Source organism: Copadichromis virginalis, linkage group LG22, assembly GCF_057382275.1.
Source record: "Copadichromis virginalis isolate Kocher_CV1m ecotype Utaka linkage group LG22, C_Virginalis_male_GT1.1, whole genome shotgun sequence".
NCBI classification, from domain to species: Eukaryota; Metazoa; Chordata; class Actinopteri; order Cichliformes; family Cichlidae; genus Copadichromis; species Copadichromis virginalis.
Genome location: NC_140638.1, coordinates 2,749,960 through 2,767,696, shown reverse-complemented (window position 1 = coordinate 2,767,696; position 17,737 = coordinate 2,749,960). Strand labels below are relative to the sequence as shown.

General features: G+C 43.6%; 1 protein-coding gene across 1 annotated transcript in view; it reads right to left on the bottom strand.

The window, feature by feature from the left end:
• Positions 1–5,565: 5,565 nt before the first annotated feature.
• The window catches only part of enpp2l (ectonucleotide pyrophosphatase/phosphodiesterase 2-like), a 33,649-nt gene continuing 21,477 nt past the window's right edge, over positions 5,566–17,737 (bottom strand). Inside the window, exon 25 of the mRNA XM_085446635.1 lies at positions 5,566–7,999. Within this exon, the coding sequence (XP_085302761.1) occupies positions 7,829–7,999 (171 nt within the window). The 3' untranslated portion in view covers positions 5,566–7,828. The remainder of the gene's footprint in view (positions 8,000–17,737) is intronic.

Below are 17,737 nucleotides of genomic sequence, written 5' to 3'. Positions count from 1 at the left end.
GGTGGCTGGATGGGCTCCTCGGGCCCCCCAGCTGACAAGAAAGGAGGCTGGACGGGCTCCTCGGGCCCCCCAGCTGACGAGGCAGATGGCTGGATGGGCTCCTCGGGCCCCCCAGCAAAAACAGTCTCAGAACCAGTGGGCACTGGAGCCCCTGGCACACACAGAACAGAACCAGCAGGTGCGGAGACCTCTGGCAGGAACGCAACAGGACCAGCAGGCGCGGGGGCCTCTGGCAGGAACGCAACAGGACCAGCAGGCGCGGGGGCCTCTGGCAGGAACGCAACAGGACCAGCAGGCGCGGGGGCCTCTGGCAGGAACGCAACAGGACCAGCAGGCACACGGGCCTCTGGCAGGGACAGAACAGGACCAGCAGGCACACGGGCCTCTGGCAGGAACGCAACAGGACCAGCAGGCACACGGGCCTCTGGCAGGGACAGAACAGGACCAGCAGGCACACGGGCCTCTGGCAAACACATAGCGGCCTGCAGCTGCGCAGAGCATTGACCCTGCTCAGACAGCGACAGCTCTGTGCAGTCCTCAGCTGGCTTCTTAAACTCCAGGGGTCCAGAGTCTGATGGGGGCTGAAACCCAGCCTCTGGGGAGGCCCTGGAGTGCATCTCAGTCTCAGAACTGGCCAGCCTTTGAGGAATGTTGACATTGTTCTTGGGTTTGTCTCTCTGCTTAGAGTACGGAGTTGTTGAACTGTCCGTTATGGGTTGGACTGACATGGCTTGCTGTACAGGAGGAGTAGGTGAAGGTGATGGCTGAACAGGTGGTGGAGCAACTGACACAGGATGCAGGGCTGGTGACTGCTGAACAGGAGGCTGAACTGAGGATAAAGCTAATGATTCTTCTGCTAACCGGGCTACTGACTGGGCCATGGATTGTAACAGGGTTTGTAATAAGTCTGGCTGTGACTGTAATTGAGCTATGGATTGTGAGGCTGAATGTGGCGGAGGTGGCGACTGGGCTTCCGGCCGGGCGGCTAACTGAGCTTCCGGCCGGGCGGCTAACTGAGCTTCCGGCCGGGCGGCTAACTGAGCTACCTGCTGGGCAGCTGGCTCAACAAACACAGCCCCGGAATAAACAGTCATTCGAGCTGGCGAAACAGACGGAGTGTCTTTTCCACTCACCACAGCCGGCAGTTCCGAAGTCCTACTCTCCGGCTGTGGGGCGACGCGCCGACGGCGCGATCGTCGCTTCCTCCCGGGCAAAACCTTCACCGCCGGGCCGGGCAAAACCTTCACCGCCGGGCCGGGCAAAACCTTCACCGCCGGGCCGGGCAAAACCTTCACCGCCGGGCCGGGCAAAACCTTCACCGCCAGGCTGGGTTGGGAAGCGGTAACGGCTGGAGGGCGAAGGTGCAGCTCATGAAGGAGGAAGTCCCGTGCCAGCGGGTGAAGCGAGTCTAGCAGCCAGGAGTGCGCAGAGAGTAGCTGCTGTAGCCTGGCTTCTACAGCGCGGTGGAACTCTTCTTCCTCCTGCTCGAGTTTACCAACCTTGCGACCGTGTCGGTTACCTCCTCCCGAAACTCCTGGGTAGGTCGAATGCTGCTGGGTCCATGTTGGCCGGTTCGTACTGTCACGGCTGCCGAGGCGAGCCGTGTGGATTTAGAAGGAGGACCCAAGATGCAGGCAGTGGATGAGATACCGGTGGTTTTATTTACAGAGGTGTAGTGGCAAACAAACAGTGGGGCATAACAAACAACTAAAGACACCTAAACTGGGAGAACTAAAATAACAGACCTGGGAGCATATGACAATGGATGATGAATAGCAGAGACGCAGACGAGGAACAGGACTCCGTGGAACACAGGGTAACAGACTGACACGGAGGAACACAGACGAACCGGCAACAGGCAGGAGAACACACAGGGCTTAAATACACACACCAGTAATCAGGGGATGAGAGACAGGAGGGCAACACAGCTGGGAGGAATCTGGGCTGACGGGACAGGGGAAACGTAAACTGAACACTCACATACGACGCGGACCTTCACAATAAAACAGGAAACTCAGATACATGGAACCAGACAAGACATTGAACTAAACAGACAGATTCAGATGCAGACTCAGAGGCAGATCGAAAATATAACACACAGAACTCAAACAATAATAATCATCATCATCATAAACTAGAAAATGATAACTAAAAGCGCTGGGTCACCGACCCAGGACCATGACAGACGCATTACCATTGAAATTATCTCTAATCAAAGGAAAAGGAAATTCTTTCATACAGTCTTGCTTTAACAATATTCTTCTTTTGTGGTGCCAAACGTCTCAGGTCATTATAGTTCTCGGGGCAGGAATTTCATTTAGATTTTTTATGTTTCATTTTCAGTGTGAAACAAAAGTGTTGGTGCCAACTTCTGACATGCATTAGAGCGGATGATCTGTTGTTCCAGGATCAACACCAACGCGACGATATCAGATCGTGCCATTAGAGAGGTGTTTGAAAAAAACAAAAACCTGTAAATGACATATAACTCTGTCCAAGGAGAGCCGGGATATTACAGAAAAGGAGTCAACCTAACTGAGAAGCATTTCTACATAAGTGCCCCTGATTATAAATCACTCATGAAACTATGATGCAGTGTGATAACAGGACTCGGCTGATGTCCAGAGGGGGTTTTATGTGCGTCATCTCTCTGGTTTACAGTGTAGAGAAACATGAAGATCAGTAGAATAACCTTATCTGTAGCGAGAAATAAACAGACTGAAGCATCAAAATGGTCCCACCCATAGAAGAAGGTGAGATTTCCAACATATTACAAATAGCTCTAATATCAATCATAAATATCAAGAATATTACAGATTAAATATGTATGACTCACATTTGACTCTAACTGTAACAGGTCATCAGCCTGTGGAGGCTGTTGATTGAGCAGAAGCCAGGCTGTTGTAACTATTTCAGTGTGTTCTGTGCTTTCGATGGAGGAGTACGGGGCAGCCGTCATGTCCTGTTCCGTGGTACATCATGAGAAATCTCAGTTTCTCACTAAACGTTCTCCTGTGACTGGCAAGCAGGTCATGGAGTGGGTAGGAGGTGTTATCCTGCATTGTTCTTATCTTGGATAACATCCTCCCGACACCACCCTAAGGGAGTCCAGCTTCAACTTACTCACTTTTGTGAGATTTGCTATCGTTTTCGCTTTAAGTAGCATATTAGCTCATATTTCATATTTAACTGGGACTGACTCGTGTTACCACTTGAATATTGTCATGGTCTGGGTCATGCAACCCAGTGTTTGGGTTCATGTTGTGTCTGGTTTCAGGCGTGCTGGTCATGTTCATGTTGCTCATTCATGTATTCGTTTTATAGTTATTTCATTTTCCAGCACAGACTCATCATAGTCAGCTATTCATAGCTTTCTGCTTTGTTTGCCACCTTTAATCCAGCCAAAATAAAGGCTCGCTTTTTGTTTCAAGTTCAGCGCTGTCTCCACGTCTGTGTCCGCTCCTGGGTCCTCACACTGCCCATGCCCACCCTACAAATGTATGGTAGTAGAAAACAGCTGACCTGTGTCCTAACATAGAACAATGCGTAATTTCCAAGAATGCTAGTTGGGAAAAATGAAGAGACACTACACGTGCATTAAGGAGATGAAACATTATCGTGTGTATCCCCCAAAGTTTATTCTGTTCATCTGGATGTAGCGTCTCACTGTCGTTGCCCACGTGAGCAGTGAAGTCTCCCAGTAGGACGACAGAGTCCCCAGGAGGAGCGTCCTCCAGTGCCCCACTCAGGGACTGCAAGAAGGCTGGGTACCCTGAACTGCCGCTCGGCGCATAAGCACAGATGACAGTCAGGACCCGTTCCCTGACCCGAAGGCGACCCGGAGTGCCCACTCCAGGTCAGGGACGCGACCCTGCCCCAAGTGGAGGAGTTTAAGTATCTCGGGGTCTTGTTCACGAGTGATGTGAGAAGGGAGCCAGCCGGCTGGGGTTACTGCAGATGCATAAACACACCTAGTGTGATCTAAATGATGTTACATAAGCTGCATGATTATGCAGGTTATGTAACCTGTGAAAAACTCCTTCTAGCAGAAAACAAGACTGTCATTCTGCTAAGAAAAGCATACCACTGAGCCACTTAAGCAAAGAGAGAAAGAAGCTGTGTGCCAATTATGTGCCAACCATGAGCCAAACACTCACACCGGCTATTATATTAAAAACAAATATCCAGTCATGCAATAAAATGTAAGAAATGTAAAGTAAACACAATCATATTAATATGACTGAAGCTACTGCAGACTCACCGTGACAAGAGACACAAAGTTCTTGACTCATTCCTGACTCTAATCAAAGTGCCTGTGGTGTATCCGCAGATGGGAAGCTGGATGTAAACCCTTGTCTCTGTTGTAAGAGGTACACACTTTATACACCAACCCTGAGAACCTCAAACTGATTCTACTGTTAATGGAGCTACAAGTTATTCCCTTCACCAGCCCAACGGAGGAGTTCAAGGTCATCAGAACCAGGGAGGTGCTACTTTTTGGAGCCTCAGCAGACATTGGAGTTTCCTCTGCAGGTGTTGCTGTGAAGACTGAACAGATGTGGCAGGCTTTGGAGGCTTTGGAGTGAGCACATATTTTGAGTTGCTCCCCTAAAGCCCTGGTAGAGGGGAGAAATATATGGCACCACCGAGGTCTTGAACACAGTAGCTGATGCGATCTCTACAGGGAATCAACAGGCCAAACGCCAGATTTACCAGATACTGATTTAAACCTCTGAACTAGCTGAAGACCTGTACAGGCTTTACAGGCTTGTTGACCTTTGAACTCGCAATCCCCCTCGGAGAACCATTTTGAGGACACCCATGAGCTAAAGGTGGCAAAATATCAGCAGCTTGTAGAATTCTGACGGGTGGAGGATCTGCTATGAACCCTTGAGATGGGCTACAGGAGGTTCCTGGGTCGGTCTCCGTACCACACACTTACAGTTGTTGGCATCAGAGGGTTGCAGGAGTGGAAAGCTTCCAGATGGCTGTGGATCAAGAAAAGGGAACCGTGGTGTAGTGCACTGCTTGGACACAAGCTGGGGCCCGATCACCTCCAGCTGAGTCACCCAGGTGAAAGAACGCCTGGGCTCTTCATAGGTAATGTGACCCAGCTCTAATCATTTAGGGGACAAAGGTGCATGTAAAACATAATCCATGAGGGCACACTGATTGGCTAACATGAAGCATGAGCAATAAATTACAAGGAAATCTGTTTGCAAAATAAAGTTGAAGTTGAGCCATCACAGAAACCTTGATGCTTTCTTAAGAACAAAACTTCTCAGGTTTCCAGGAGTCATCATGAAAACCTGAACTGGTGTTGGCCAGAGGGGCCGATGGTGCCATATGGCAGCCTCGCTTCTGTCAGTCTGCCCCAGGGCAGCTGTGGCTACAACCGTAGCTGCCTCCACCAGTGTGTGAATGTGAGAGTGAATGAATAGTGGCATTGTCATGCGCTTTGGGTGCCTTGAAAAGCGCTATATAAATCCAATCCATTGTTATTATTATTATCATCATCTGCCAGTCCAGTGGTTGCAGAGAACAACACAATAAAAAACAACTCAGTGAACGTTTCCACTACTCTACAGATTTTATTTGAAAGGCTACAAGAATAAACATGGCTTCATACACATCTTGACAGGTCTATTAACTGACTTTTTATTGATCCTTTTACTTATTACCATGACTATGGCTACGCAGTCACGAGTAGTTAGGTATGGTAACACTGGGCTAATGTTACAAAATGTCAAACGTGAAAAAAATGCAGGTTCTGGCTTATCGGTGTAGGAATAAAGGCGTGGAAGCAAAGTTGAATTTGGATAAAGAGATAACGTCAGACAGATGACATCAGTGTCGCCTCTCCACCGTTTAAACAGAACTAAAGGACACTTCCATGGTTTCGAGGTTAGGTCTCATTTTAAGCTATCATGTTGTAACTCAGTTGGCTCAAAATCAAAGTGAAGGTCAAACGATATTCATTTTAATTTGTGTTTTCAGCATCTCGGCTATATTACACTGTATTGCAGAGACACGTGGTTTTACAGCAGCCTCTTTGCACACATAATGTCTGCATTCAGTTTGCAAAATAGTAATCATTTGGACTGAGATGAATGCATTCATTTCTCTTTAAATTTTCTAAAAGAGGTGGTGACATTAAGTTCTTTAAATTTCAAAACTTACATTTAACTACTGATTTTATCTACTGTTCTGATTTTATCTGTTTTGATTTTATATACTGTTTTGTTTGTTTGTTTGTTTGTTAATTAGTTAGTTAGTTTATTTGCTTGTTTTAATCAATTTTAAATCATGCTTTTTATTTGTTCTTGTTTCTAATGTCTCTGTAAAGCACTTTGAATCACCTTGTTGTTGAATTGTGCTATACAAATAAACTTGCCTTGCCTTGCCTAAACTGGACATGTTCCAAACCACACTCCTTTGTTGTGATTGTGAGTACATTGTTAGAACGGGAAAAGCAAGAAAAGACTGGAATTGGCATGCTGTCCTTGTGCTGGCATGAGCTCCCTGCAGGTACTCCAGTTTCCTCCCAAAGGTGTGAATGTGAATGCATGTCTCAGATGTAAGAGCTGTGGAGGATTGGAAACCTATATAGGGTGCACCCCACCTTTCACCCAATGATTGCTTGGTTTCAGCTTCAGCTGCCCAGGACACTGAACAGAATCGGAGAAGCGATGGCTAGCAGGATGGACGAGTGGCAAAGTTATTATAAATATGATAAATTGTAGAAAAATTCACACCTTTTGACAGAGTTAGCTAAAGAGATAACAAGCAGGTGCTTATGAAATCACAACGACAGTTTTTCACTGTAGGTGCAGGACTATGGTCGGTTAGGCCTGTTGGATTACCTGTCACACAACTGTTGGTTAAATCATCATGGAATCAAGAAACTAAACACCAGCAAATTTGCACATTTTAGCCTTTAAACTCTTAGCATCTGCTGGATCACCATCAAGTGGTTTAGGGACAAAGGGAGAAAGTTGGGTTTTGTAAAAAAGAAGTGCTACATTTTCAGAAATTAAAAGATAAGAAAAAATATGTGTTCACTTTTTTTCCATTTGGGAAAACTCTGCCCATAATCATAGTCTTATAGTTAGTGGCACAGGCAGTATGAAACAGGAAGTAAAGTTAAGCCAGTGCAGACGTGCCTTCAGCTGAAGGCCAAGAGTTCTGGACCTATAGAAGTGTCTTAATCTTGATCAACCTTTTGATGAGTTTACAGACTCAGTGACTAATTTGGGAGTATGTTGATTTTAAAAGTTTGTGATTCCACCTGTTATACTGGCTGCTGTGAACAGGTCAAACTACAAGATTGAAGAAATTAAAGCCTGGTTGATATGTTCTCATTTTCCACGTCATTTTTTAACCACTTTGATCTTTTTTTTTTTTATCTATTTTCTTACAGTTTGCAATGAAAACTTCTCACTGTGTCAGTTCACAATGATTATCTTCCATGATCGAAGACCACCAAGAATGGATTTTTCTAAATGACTAAACACATGTAACTTTACATATTAAATCTCATAGCATGCAGTGCATATGGCAGTAGAAATGTGAAGGAGAAATCTCTTTTAGGCACAGACATAAAACACTGGTGTGGTTCTTGATGTGTGCTTTAGAATGAGTACTGTAATATTCCTGTCATAACAAACCATTCTTGTAATTTTCAAATATGTGTTCCCTTTCCAAGCACTTCTTGGGCGGTTCTTCAGCAGTGGAACAGCATTATGTTGTCTTTCCAAAGAGCATGCAATAAAAATGCAGACATTTTACAAAGGGTTACATCCTATATGATCATCTCTGTCTCTGGCTCCTACTCATCCCTCTCAAAGGTCTCCAGGTAGGTTTTGAGAATTAGGGTGTTGGTGTATGTGAGGTTTGTGGATCTGTAGAGGTCCAGGCCCGTAAGGATCTCCACATCTCGTACTCGGGCTGTGTGGAGCTTCAGCATGTCTTCGACCCACTTCGATTCATCCTCGGCGCTCTGCAGAAACAAAGGCTGTGATTCAGCAGCCGATACCATCATGCATTCATTTTTTAATTGAAAACATTTCACCACACAAGTTGTGCAATTGCAGTGTGACTTTTTCAAGTGATTTACTGTCTGACTAACAGTAAAGAAGAACGACGTCTTTGTTTCCCGTTTTACTTTCATAGTCTTCTGTGCTATGTGGACATTAGTCCCAGCTGTGTTTGCACCTGTTTCCTGCCTGTGTATTTTAGTCCTCAGTCTTGCCCTGTTTGGCGTCACGTTGTTAACCATCAAACCTCCTCAGTGCTGTGTGTGTTTCCTCCATACTCGTAGTATTTTCCTAGTTCTCAATCCCAGTTTAGTTCACTAGTTTTCATGTTTCTAGTAGTGCTGTCAGCGTTAATCTCGTTAAAATGACAGCAAACACAGCAAATCTCCATTAACCGTGGATCACCCCATGCGTGGGGCTGGACGGTGTCAATGCGTTCGTGTGGTTAGCTCATTAACGCGTTGACGCCATCCATTATAACGAGATCAACGCTGACAGCACTGTTTCTACTTTCCGGTTTCATTTTCTTGTATCCGGTGTAGAATTTTTCCAGCAAATAAAGCCGCCGTTTTCAGTCTACTTTTCCGTGTTCTGAGTCCTGCGTTTGGGTCCTCATCGTGTTTGCCACACAGGGAAACATGAGACGTAGTTATTTCTAGGATCTGAAATATAATATAAACGTAACCTCTGCACACTGCCTTGCTTCTCATTATTTTTATTCAGGACTAACATTTCAGTTTGTGCAACCTTTGACCCTGTACTTTATTTAGTTTACATTTCATCCCTTTTCCTGTTTTTCCGGTTAAGGCATCTGTGAACTGGATGGATCCGCCTTTTTGTTGGGGCTTGCTGAAGTTTCACATAGCTAAAAAAAATAAAATAAAAATAAATCCCACCACGCTGTATCTCTGCCTCTGTATATATTAATGTTGTGAAATTTTACCAGCCAGAATGTATATTAAATATTACACATGTCCATAAACCTTTCTCATATCAAACAGCAAGAATGTCCTTGGACTATTTCTGTGGCCGCTTTGGTGTAAGCAACATGGAAAACTATGAAACTCATTGTTGAATATCCAAGGTGCAGTAAAAACCCTCTTTAGCAGAGAAGTACACTTTAAAAACGTCTAAACATTTAGACATTCTCTGCGTGAGTAGCTTAATGTTGTTCGTGTGTAATTTACATTGAGTAGGCTAACCACGTTATTACATTAATGCATGTAAGGTGAACTAGCAAACATCATCATAGCTACATGCGGCTGTCTTCTTGTTTGATGGCAGATACTCCCTTCACCCTGGCCAAAAAGGCTAAAATGACCAAAGAAAAAGTGGGAAACAGTTAAACATGAGAGGTTTTTGGACAAAGTTTGTGTTTTTTCCATTGTTTAAGCACTGCTTCCAGCCAAGAGTGATACCATATATGCCCCATAGCTGCAGAAAAGGCTAACATTGTTATCTTTTTACAAAAACCAGCTGAACATGAGAGGTTTTTGGACAAAGTTTGTGTTCTCCATTCTTTAAGCACCGGTTCGAGCACCGTTTAAGCACCGGCACCGTTTCGAAAGTACCGATTTGGCACCGGTATCGGATAAAACCTAAACGATACCCATCCCTAGTCATAAGACACATGACACAGAGCTGCACACTGATCCCAATATTGCAGTTATTATGCGTGACAGATTTACAGCTGGTGAATGTGACTTTCCTCAGAGCTAGATTGTGACACCAGTAATGCTAAACCTCTGAATCACCAGCTGTCTAGAAATGACACGTTTTAAGCTTCTAATCTGAACATGACTCTGAATTTTTTTTAATATCAATATTTGCTCACGGCCTGAGTTGTTGGTTCCTGTAAAGTTTATAGTCAAAATGCCAGTAACCAGAAATTATACAAGGTCTCCGTGTTTTTGTGGTTGTTTTTATATCTTAATTAGCTCTTGTGAGGTAGGTAGGTATTGGATTTAGGAGAAATCCAGTATTGCAAAGTTTCATATCGTTTCCTTTCTGAACCCACATTTACTTAGTTTTGCAGATGAAATATTGGCTCTGTACTCTGAGCCTGTACCAGCCTGATTGGCTACAGCCTCCAAGATTAACCCACAGCTCATAGACACAGATGACATGCTGGTGAACACAGAACAGACCAGATGTGTTTACACAGTTGATCTAACACACAACTTGTCATTTGGCTTCAGCGGCCCGATTTTCTGGGTTATGGCATTAGACAGGTCTGACACTCCGTACTTTATACGCCAAACTGGTGTGAGAATGAATCTACTTCAAAAATTGTTCTGGTTCAATAACCGGTGGTTCTGCTGCTTAACATGGAGTTGAAAAGCAATCCAGAAGCTTTCAGTACCAAACATGTTGTCCCAGGACAACCGTACGTAAAACTTGCTGGAAGTAATTTTAAGATCGTTCTTATGTTCACAACATAATATACAAAACATCAACAATGGAATCAAACCAGCAACCTCTAACCACTACACTTTGTTGATGATAACATTGACAATAAAATGCAAGATGCATCAACTGATGGAAATAATGTGAAATTTAGATTGTATAATGCTGGGAGTATGACTAATGCCATATCAGTGATCTTTCGGAAAAACAGATCAATGGCATTAACATTGATGACTACTACTGACAACATTTCATTTGCAACAGACAAAAATAAATATACAACAGGGGTATTTGTTGAATCAAAAAACAGCTTTTGATACGCTGCAACATTTTATTTTGATTTCTAAGCTGAATTATGGGGTGAGAGGAATCACTTTGAACTGGTTAAGTATGTCTGTGAAGGTTCTCAGTCATCCAGGTCATCGTAGTCAAAGGAGCTTGCAAAGAAAAGCGTCTGGACTTCTTTAAGTTGCTTGAAGACGTTTCACCTCCCATCCGAGAAGCTTCTTCAGTTCTAAGGTCAAATGGTGGAGAGTCCCAGATATAAACCCAGTGGGAGTGACCCCCCACAGAGGGACAAAAGGACCCCCTGATGATCCTCTAATCGCCTGAGCCAAGGTGTGAAACTGGGTGTGGGTCCCAATCAGCCAGAGTTTCGGGTGAGCTCATTGTGAAACCTGGCCCCACCTTATCATGCGAATTCCTGAGATCAGATGGCCCAGGATGTGAGTGGATGTGAGAGTTACTGAACTCCGTTTTTTTTGGGCGTAGTATTGGAGGATAAATTAACATGGAAATCTCATATTGAACATGTTAGAAAAAAGATGGTTAAAAATATTTATATTTTGGGTAATGTCAGAGATATACTGGATTATAAGGAAATGCGTATTTTAGATTTCTCACTAATTTTCCAGTTGTTGTGCTGCGACTTATATAAAACTTTTATACTTAGAAGAAAGTGGTGCGAAGGGTTCATAATGTTAAATATAGAGAACATACAAATCTGTTTATAAAATTGAAATTGTTGAAATTTGAAGACTTGATTTGAGGACCAGTCGCTCCGTAATGGTCGATTTGGGCAGCGGCCCTTTTATTTGCCACACACAAATACACTGTTCATTCAGCCTGGGACACAGACACTCCCCTGGTGGCTCACTGCTGCCTTCAGTGTCTCTGCTCCTCACTGACAACATGAAACAACCCCACGTCAATCCTCTGACCATTATTACTTTAAAAACTGATGGTCAGTCCGTCCAGAAAATTGCTAAAACTTTGTATGTCTCCCCAAGTGCAGTCACAAAAACCATCAAGCGACAAAACTCGCTCCCATGAGGACCACCCCAGCAAATGAAGATTTGAAGACCTCTGCTGCTGAGGATAAATTCATCCAAGTAATTAGCCTCAGAAATCACACCTCAGGTCAGAGCCCACAAAGAGTTCCAGTAGCAGACACTTCTCTACATCAGCTGTTTAGAGGAGCTGAAAAGCTCAAATAGCTGCAAAGAAACTACGACTAAGGAAAAGCAACAAGCAGAAGAGATTTGTCTGAAAAAGACAAAAAGTGAACAGATGGTCTCTACATACATGATTCCCACCGTGAAGCATAGAGGAGGAGGTGTGATGGTGTGGGGCTGCTTTGCTGGTGACACTGTTGGGGATTTATTCAAAACTGAAGGCACACTGAACCATGGCTACCACAGCATCCTGCAGCGACATGCCATCCACTTTGCATTCATTTGTTTTTCAACAGGACAATGACTCCAAACACACCTCCAGGACGTGTAATGATGGAGTGCCTGAAGTAAAGAAAACCCAATGAAAAGGTGTGTCCAAACTTTTGACTGGTAGCGTACCTGCCTGGACCTTCTTTGCCACTAACTCCACTTCCATGCACTCCTGTTCAATCACTTGGAATTTTCAAACAACTCTTTCTAAGAAGAGAACAGAACTCCCCTGCCTGCCCTCCACTCCTTCCACCGACTGTCTGCTCACCAACTCCTACAGAGCATTCCCTCCGCTCAGCTGCTTCACTCACCTGTAGACCAAGTAAGCCAAACCCCCCATCTCCGATCACACACCTCTCTATAAAAGCAGTGCCAAGACTAACTCTTCTCTCTCCTGTTACAGAAGAACCGGCCTATGGGCTCAAAATGTGGTCATAAATATTTTGTACTTGTAAAAAAGATTTGTATGTGTAAAAAAGATTTGTGTGTGGACTCCAATCAGAGAACAGATGGGTTTGGCTGTCGGAGGGGCGCTTTTTTGAACTGCAGGTCCTTGAAGGGTGATACAGTTTGAAGCTGGAGGATCGCTATAGAAATATCCGATAGCAGCTAGGTCCCCTAACTTTCAGTAGCTGTTGAAAGGATAAAGTTGTGGTATGTTTAGGGTTGCCAACCGTCCCTTAAAATACGGAATCGTCCCGTATTTCGAAACAAAAGTACACGTCCCGTATTGAGCTAATAAGGGACGCACTTTGTCCCGTAATACAGTGAGAATCAAAAGTAGTCTATAAATGTTAATGGAATTAACGCTTTGTTTGAAAACATAATTCCCAGCCCCTCTCCTGCTTTGTGACCAATGAGCTGACAGCACACTTATGACAATTCAGATTACCACTCATCTCATTGGTCGAGGAAAGGTCGCTTACGGAGAAAATACCGGAAGACAACAGGTGACCACAACAAGAAGCATGGCCAACAGGGAAACAAACGCTGACACTGCGGTGCAAGTCTCGGACGACAGTACACCTAAAGCTGGGCAGACACTGTGCAATTTTTTTCAGTCACGTTATTCAGCTCCTGCTCAAACTGCACGATTGACTCGCAGTTGGTAGGTCACGATGCAGGTCTCACACTATACGGCCCGATGCTCTGATGCGACCTGAGTGCTCACACTGTGCGTCCATAAAAATGAAGGTAATCTGTCGCTCACTCTCCCTCTCAGTCTTTCACTCACACAGACACACTACCACCATCAACTTTGCTAAATTGCTAATGAAAAACATGATCAGGCAGCTGTGATTGAGCAGCAGAGTAAATCCAACTATTTTCACGGTTGTTGTGGTCGTGATAATTTTGTGAGGCCACATCGAAAAGGCTCGGATGAGCTTTCCAAAGTTCTACAAGTGCCTCCATCGCTTGTGTCCAGATCACACGCTGCACAGCCGTGCTGCTCAGTCTTTTTCACCGACGTTTACGTGTTTGCGTGCGAGCAGTGTGAGCGCCTGTGGTGACACCCTCACGAGCGATTGATGATCGGGAGCTGGTCGTGAGGTGTTAATCACTTCTCGTTACCCCACGTATACTACACGACGCACGATGAAGGCCAAAATCGGTCCGATCACTCAAAAAATCGGCTCAAAATGGGCCTAAAACCGCACAGTGTGAGCCCAGCGTTAGAGCAGCAATGTTTGTTCCCCTCAGAGAAAGGGAAGAATGGGAAAAGGAAAACACCTGGCTGGAAAAAGTTAATATGGGCATGTGCAGTGAATATCAGCGCTATGTGGCCAGAAGTGTGATAATATAATTTATTTTGTGTAATAAACAACTGCAAGAATAGATGATTACAACAAATAGATGGCTAATACATAAAAGTAATACATAGATGAATAATGATGATGAGTTATGATGCGTAATCATGGGAACAAGCGGGTTTACAAACAGGAGCAGCTGATTAGCATTAGAAAAGCTGAAATAATACCTCAACTGAAGCCAATTGTACTAAATGCACTATATGTGCACTGTTACAAGAATGTTTTTCTTTCTATTGTTTTCTATTATTTTAAGTTAAGCAGGACAGAGTTCTTTTAAAGAAAGATTTACTTATATTCTCAAAAGTTAAGCATGACAGGCTTCTGTTTAAGAAAGAGACCTGTTTTACTGTGTTAATGTTGTCATTTTGAGCTAAAAATAAATGGCTAAATGATCATTTGTTTCACATATGGTCATATAACAAAGAATATGCATCTACTTAAATCAAATTCAAGTCAAATGGTTAAAAAAATAATTTCACACACAAAAAAAGAGCTAGAAAATTCACCACACTGGGAAGGGTGAAGACAATTGGGTCGCCCGGCCCTGGCCACGAGGTGTCCCTTATTTATTTTTCAGGGAGTTGGCAACCCTAGGTATGTTAGTGGTTAGAAATACCATTATTACTTTAGGATTAGTTTAACACAAAGTCAGGGCTGACCCAGGACCATTGCTGTGAGTCACAGTGCGCAGCATAAAGGTCCTTTCACATCGGACGCAGGATGTGCTGCTAATGCTAACTGCTAACTAAAAGCCAAGGATCCAGAATTTGTTGCTGGCTGCTGGGCTCTGTGGGTTTTTGCAGCAGTTCTACCTGTACTAGATGCACCTGCTCCTTGTCTTTTCTATCTCTGACTTTATGTCCTCTACAAGAGTTTGTTTTTTTTGCTGGTTCTTCAAATGTTCAATAAAAACATGTATGCTAATTCATAACGAAGAAAGCTTTGTAATGAAGACTGTCATTTCCAAAACACTGCCCGCCCCCACAGCGCTGTTGAAAAGGCTGTGGAAGTCCCTGTATTAAACATGTAGACCTGTGACACAAAAATCACCAAACTCGGACGACCACAGACTGTTTTCCTTCGTGGTGATGAAGGAAAACGCTGGGTTGGCATGTAAAAGGGCATTTATTCCCTTCAAAGACCTGCAGTTCAAAAAAAGCGCCCCTCGACAGCCAAACCCATCTGTTCTCTGATTGGATTGTTACATTTGTGATTGACATGACATTGACCAATCAGATGAAAGGAAGAAAAATAGGGTCAAAATCCGTACTTGTAACTTGCAGGGGGTTTTTTTCTAAGTCCACACACAAATCTTTTTTACAAGTACAAAATATTTATGACCACATTTTGAGCCCATACCGGCCCCTGTGAAACTCTCCTAGTGTCTCATTTTTGCCTGCCTTTCTTTTCTTCAATTAATTAGTTAAAGACTTTGAAATCCTATGCATAGTGTCTGCTTTTGTATCCATCCTCGTGGTTGGTTAAACATTTACAGTCAGGATAGCAAAATAAGTTTGAAACTAGATAAGTATCTCCCCTTGGGCTCTTCCTGAAATTAGATAATTCAAGAATTTCCTTGTTTCATTTTGCATTTCATCCGTCTTCTTGTTTCTGTCCTCTTAGGACATCTGTGAATCGGATGGACCCAACATTTTTTAACGCTACTGTATACTGGTTAAAGTGTCATCCACAGATGACATGAATTCCAGGAAGCAAAGGACAGACTCTCTATTTTTTGGGAAGATGAAACTTTTCAGTCAGGAAGTACGCTATTTCTAATAAAACTGAAAACATTTCAGGTTGTTCTCAACACATTCTGTGAATAGTAATGAGCTCCGTCATTGGGAAAGGCATCCAACCACAACTGATACTGATACTGGTTCATGCATGTGACGAACTAAAGATTCCTCCTAGGTGAGGTGTTTCTGGAATGTTCAATTGGGAGAAGGGCTCAGTACATACCTGGAACACACGTGAGAGATTACGCCCAACTGGCTTGTACATGCCCGAGTACCTCCCTGAAAATAGGCTGGGGAGGGAGGTCTGGGGATCCATGACCAAGACAACACCCATCAATACAAGAAAATGGATGTTACAATTACTATATTATGGTGTATTGATAAAGGTAGGTAGGTAGGCCTTTCTAAATAAAATCAACTGTATGTAACTATGTGCATATATGTTTGAAAAATGTCAGATTGTTTGTTTTTACATAATCCTGCTGACAGACTAAAAACACAGCTTCAGGCGGAGCTACAGAAAACAGAAACTCAAACATAATCGTTATAAGACGTCAAAACAATATGACTCACAAGCAAAAGGCTGACGAAGAATAATATTTTGTCATTCCAAGACACATGAGCTGAAGCGGTGTGTGTGACTGGGCGCCTACTGGTGGTGGTCAGAGGGCCCGGTGGCGCCAGTGTCCGGCAGCCTCGCCTCTGTCAGTGCGCCCCAGGGCAGCTGTGGCTACAATGTAGCTGCCATCACCAGTGTGTGAATGTGTGTGTGAATGGGTGAATGACTGAATGTAGTGTGAAGCGCTTTGGGGTCCTTAGGGACTAGAAAAGCGCTATACAAATGCAGGCCATTTACCATTTACCATATCTCAAAACTATTTATCCTCACGACGCTTGTCACGCACATGCCTACACACAGAGTGAGAGCAACCCCTGCGATTATGTTTCTTTTAGGACATCAACCAAAACAAATAGAGCGCTGAAGCCTGTCAGGATATCCTCAACTCACCCTCTGAAGAGTTATTCCCTGGAAAGCACATTACATTAAAACATCTTCCCATTTATCCATTCAGGGAGTCTGCCAGGAAGCCAGCTGTTTCCTCCACATCAAATATCTTTGCCAGCTTCCAACTATACCTTTTATCAGACTCAAAGTAATCAGTGGAGTGCAATCATTTCCCAGAAACAATTATAATATTCAGAGTAAGATGACAGGAAAGCACAGACAGTGTTTCCTTGTCCAGGGGAATATTTGTCAGGATTGATTAACTGTTCCGATATCAACAGCCCGTTTCTTTGCTCCATGGATATTGTTAAAGAATATTTCCTTACAGTTTTCTATGTTTTTACTCCCTCTTTCATTCCTTTTTCATTCTCTTGAGCCTTCATTTCCCATCTTCTCTTACACAGATTCATAGGCATGCTATTACTGAGCAATATATGATATATAACAATCTGTTGTTGTTGTTACAATTTCCTCATTTTAGTAATTTCCTTTTGCAGTTTTCCCTCGCCTGCTTGTTTTGGACTAGCCTGGCTCATCATGGAGAGATTTTTGTTGGCTTCCCCTCCCAGTCTGTCCATTTCCACTGTCTGCAGGACTTATTGCAATAAATATGTCTCAGCACAGAATCATGTTGCAAGGCAAGGGTTTGCACAGTTCGCAGCCCTCCCCTGAAAACATCCATGAACTTTGACAATTAACGACAAAAATGATGCCGTCAAATAATCAAACACTATGTGAGGAACATCTTGTCAACAATCCTGTGACAGTAACTAAAGTATCTCAACACACTGGAGTCGGTTTATGTTTGTGCAGTAAGTTAGCTGTTAGCATATTATAAGTTAGCATATTACCATAACCTCACTGTAATACAGATTTTCATTAGCCTCTGCTATCAGTGCAGATTCTTAATGGCTGATATGTTCTTCCAGTTGCACACAGACATACTGATCATGTACTCCGTGTTCTCTGAAAAGAATTGTTTTTATCATTTAGGACATTTGGAGTAAAAACATGA